The sequence below is a fragment of the Camellia sinensis genome, chromosome 14 (assembly GCF_055761805.1).
Source record: "Camellia sinensis isolate YWXY chromosome 14, ASM5576180v1, whole genome shotgun sequence".
Classification (NCBI taxonomy): Eukaryota; Viridiplantae; Streptophyta; class Magnoliopsida; order Ericales; family Theaceae; genus Camellia; species Camellia sinensis.
Genome location: NC_138974.1, coordinates 44,237,501 through 44,241,956, shown reverse-complemented (window position 1 = coordinate 44,241,956; position 4,456 = coordinate 44,237,501). Strand labels below are relative to the sequence as shown.

The following is a 4,456-nucleotide window of genomic DNA, read 5'->3' as shown; positions in this document are numbered from 1 at the left end:
TCTCATCTACTGTCATGTTTCCTTTCATCTACCATGGTACATAATAAAAAAATTCTACGCTTAGTTTGATTACCAAAATAAAGATTTTTGAATTTTTTTTAAAATCAAACCAAATGTTTACCTTTCATTTTCGTCACCAAATTTATGAACCAAATAAAGTATACCTGATATTTTGAAAGAAATTTTTTTACAAAATCTTAAAAAAGAAGACTGATGAAATATTGGAATTAATATCGTAGCCTTGGATTAAATGCTTATTGCACCCTGCTCACATGTAGCAATTCATTACGAATTCGAGAAAATTGCATTAAGGCTAAATTTGACATGTCTTAAAAAGGATAAAAAGTTAAAAAGTTACTATCCTATTTAAGTTATATCATCTTATTTAAGTCACGTCACCTCTCTAACACATCACTTCAAACCCAACCCAAACCCAACCCATATTTAATAAAAAGTCAAAAAGTACACTTATTTAGATCATCTCAAACAACCCCTAAAATGTGAAATAGATTCACAATATTCATCACCGTATAATGCTCATGATAAATTTCTACTGATCCTCCTCAAAAAAGAACAAAATCCTAACGCTGTGTTTATAGTTGGAGAATTTAAAACAGAATTTGCAAAGGAAAAGAAAAAAAATAAAATAAAATATATCTATATTTCACATAGTTTCACACACATTTTCTCTTTTTTTTTCCAAATCCCTTTTCAAATCTTCCAACCAAACACAGCGTAAAACAGAAAACACCACGGGTGTGTTTGTTTAGACGGACTGGATAAGAGAAGATTGCAATCCATCAGACTGTTAATCCTGAAATACATTGCCCCGGAACTATTTGATTAGACTGAATTTGTATCCTATGTTTGTTTAGTCATGGAATTAGAAGTCTAGATTGAACAATTCTATTGAATCCCGTATTTGTTTGGAATATTATGGGGAAAGATAAATATTCAAAAGACTATTTTGCCCTATTGAATTATTTACTAAATAATAAGAATTTTAAATCTGAATTATAAATTTTATTTAATTTGTTTACAAAAACTTTTAAAATATTAAATAAATAAAATATTAATAAATATTACATAAACTTATTTTAATTTGTAATTGAGATTTTTAAATTATATGACTACCTTATTAAGTATAATTAATACCATGAATGCACCAAATATGAAATTTTTGACTTCATACTTAATTCTAGTAGATCAGGACAAATTAGCAATTGGGATAATAACTTGACAAAGGTACTTAAACTGTTATGTTTCAAAAATCTAGGCAAAAGACTTCTGTGAAAGCAAAATGGGCAAAAGATAAAAGAAAGAGACATTAAATACTAGGGCCAAAAACGTAATTCAATGGCTAATCTCGTGGGATACATTGTCCCACGAATTCTGTCCCAAACCCCCCCTCCCCCTCTTCTCTTTTCCCCAGGGATACAATAAGCCAACGAATATAGGACTAATAGTCTTAGTCCAGAGTAGAAAATTAATACCAAACAATGGACTATTAGGCCATCTGGACTAATAGTCCAATCCCATGGCGTAATCCTTCAAAACAAACAGGCTCCACATGTGAACAAAAACAAAACAATCAAACCACAAAATGCTGGAAAGCTTTGGAGAGACATCTTTTGCTTCCCATATACAAAGTATCTTCACAAATACAACAGCAGTTGGGCCGATGTTTTCTAAAGACAATAGATATCATTATGAGCACAGCATAGTTTCTCACATATTTGCTTCTTCCCCACCAAAAAAGCCTCCACCCTCCACTCCAAACCAAACAGGCGAAAAATGAATATAACAAATATTATATTAAAAAAAACCCACCCTTCAAACTCACATTTCCACACAATATACAAAATACACAATAATGAATGACCATACCAAACTCCCCACACCCACGACGTTTCATCCCAAACGCTCCTGGCTAATCATGGTTAACATCTATTGCAGTACCTGACCTGGCCTGTGAGATCCGGTTAGCATAGATGGTCACCAACCGCAGTTGCGTGCTGTTCAGCCCCTCCAAGTACGGCAAGAATGCTTTCCCAAGCATGATATAGATGTCTACAAGACAGAAAACAACAGTCTGCCACCAAAAGAAATAGTGTTAAAATAGACCCATGCCAACTTAAGAAAGCTTTCCATATAGCCCATATAGCCTAGATAAATAAAAATAGAAGTGCATGTTCAGATATCAATATCTATATTCAGGAAGAACACGAAATTTGTCCTGGTTTAAATGAATCACAACTTCCTATGACGGTTTCCTGTTCTCAATTGAAGCAGGTATGGTACTTGGAACGTGGATCGTTCCAGTATGTGAAACGGAAACGGGAACGTGGTATGCCACATGTTCTAAAATGTAGTACGATTTAAAATTTTAAAATACTTCTAGAGTAATTTTTTTTTAACTATTAAATATCTAATAAAATGTAATATTTTCCATGAGCATTATAACCCATTTGTTGATGTTTTTGTCTTGTCAAAACTTAACTCACCTTAAAATTTATTTCATTATATTTGAATTTTTTCCTCCTAAGGTAACATTTAAGAACATATATTGAAAAAAACTTTTATGATCGCTTTATATCACTAAATTTACCATTTTGAAACGAAAGTGTACTATGTTTCGGAACGTGCATAGCAATACATAATTCGTTAGGGTATTAGCGTTTTCTAGTAACACGGGGTGATAGTGCTGCCATACATGTCTAGAGTTTTTTCAAGACATTGCCAGAGCCAAGCATGCAACAAAAACTTCAAAATACAATATAGCTATAACTTATGGAACAATGAATGATAGTAGCAAGGTGTAATTTGTTTACCTTGCGAACATCAGCACTCTGGTTCCCAAATGCCTCAAAAAGGGCCGGCAAAAAAGATGGTAACTGAGACATTAATTCCTCTTGGGAGAGCCTGCCAACAACCTGAATGAAAAAACAGAGTCTTAATAAAATTAAAACCAATTAGAATTATGACACAACATTGAAAGTTTTAAACGTCTTTGAAAGAAACAGTGGCATTAAGAATTTGATACGAAAAGATCGCCATAGAGCCACTCAATTTCCTTGTTAAGAAAACTCTTCTATATGGAAAAAAAATAAAATGCAAAATGGCTCTTTTTGTTGGTGGTAGGGTAGCTATTTAATTGTACTCTTTCTATTCATCTCTTCTTTTATTTTCTTCTTCTTTTTCAAGTAGGATCTCTCAGACATCACCCTGTACTCCAATTTTTCGTTCTCATCAAATATAAAACTGAAGTGAAACAGTTGGAGAACTGGAGACAGACTTCGCTGTAGCATCAAAAGATTCCCAAATAATTACACGTTTAACGGTGCCCAAAGACATATATTAGCTGTCAACTATTATCTAATTGTGCACTGCATGTACAACACTTTCCAAAATATTGTAACTGTTAATATCTAATCTAAAATATTGCACAAGAGACTAACCACTTTGAATCTTGAGGATTCTCAGGAAACAATGAAAATATAAATGACAAAACATTGCTAAGCACAATAACAGCAGATTTATCGTATATAAAAAAATAATTATAACACCAATCAAACTTTTAATAAGCAAGTAATAATTTCCAGAAATAGATAATATTATCTCCAAAAACCAATCTATTCTCTTCCAACAATGAATTTTTGAAATAAATACCTTTGTTAAACAATTTATGCAAGTAACAAGAGTTTTCTCATCTTCAGTAACCAACAAAGGGACAATAACCTGCAATTCCAGTAAATGGGACTATTTAACTAAATCAAAGCAGATTAAGATATCTTGGGATGTTCAGCAAGTAAAGAGGAATCGAGTATCACTCACACTTAAACATCTGAATGAATCATATTGAGACAACACAATAGTCAAACAGTGTTCTGCTTCATTTGCAACCTGAATTGGAAACTTCAATACCATGAGACATTGAGAAAGAAAGTGAAAACCATAAAATGTAGTTCAGCAAAGAATATTACTTTAGGAATAATATCTTTTGAAACATTAAGCAGTTTTTCAATTACCAACTCTACTGAATCCTCCATGGCATCTTTCTGGAAACAAAAGACAAAAATATCATGAAATAACTATAGAAAGAAAAAAAAAATGTATAGGAAAAGAAACTTGCATAATGCTGATAGAGATAGGTTGTCAACAGCATGAAGATGACAAAATCAGTAACTCCAGATAAGAACAAGCAGAAAAGGACATCCACAAATGGACTGCAACCAAGATATAAAGCAGACCTGATTCTTCAGCATTTCAATTATCAGCGAAAGAGCAAGTTCACGGATTGTTGATTCAGAATCATCCAAAACCTCCAGAACAACTGTCAAAATCTGATTGAAGTACTGCAAATAAACCGAAAATTATACACATGAAAATAATGCATAATTTAAGCATACATAGTTTGTTGCTCAATGCATAAAATGAAGAAATATAGTTCAACTTG

General features: G+C 32.4%; 1 protein-coding gene across 3 annotated transcripts in view; it reads right to left on the bottom strand.

Annotated features, from left to right (window-relative positions):
- Positions 1-1,604: 1,604 nt before the first annotated feature.
- The window catches only part of CLASP (CLIP-associated protein), a 19,001-nt gene continuing 16,149 nt past the window's right edge, over positions 1,605-4,456 (bottom strand). Inside the window, exons 16-21 of one of the 3 annotated variants that reach the window (XM_082906448.1) lie at positions 4,251-4,355; positions 3,984-4,058; positions 3,835-3,903; positions 3,670-3,738; positions 2,832-2,933; positions 1,605-2,092 (exon numbers count right to left, since the gene is read on the bottom strand). In XM_082906448.1, coding sequence (XP_082762574.1) covers positions 1,931-2,092; positions 2,832-2,933; positions 3,670-3,738; positions 3,835-3,903; positions 3,984-4,058; positions 4,251-4,355 — 582 coding nt within the window. In that variant the 3' untranslated portion in view covers positions 1,605-1,930. Of the gene's footprint in view, positions 2,093-2,831; positions 2,934-3,669; positions 3,739-3,834; positions 3,916-3,983; positions 4,059-4,250; positions 4,356-4,456 lie in introns of all 3 variants that reach the window. The other 2 variants (XM_082906449.1, XM_082906450.1) reach the window with 2 other exon arrangements.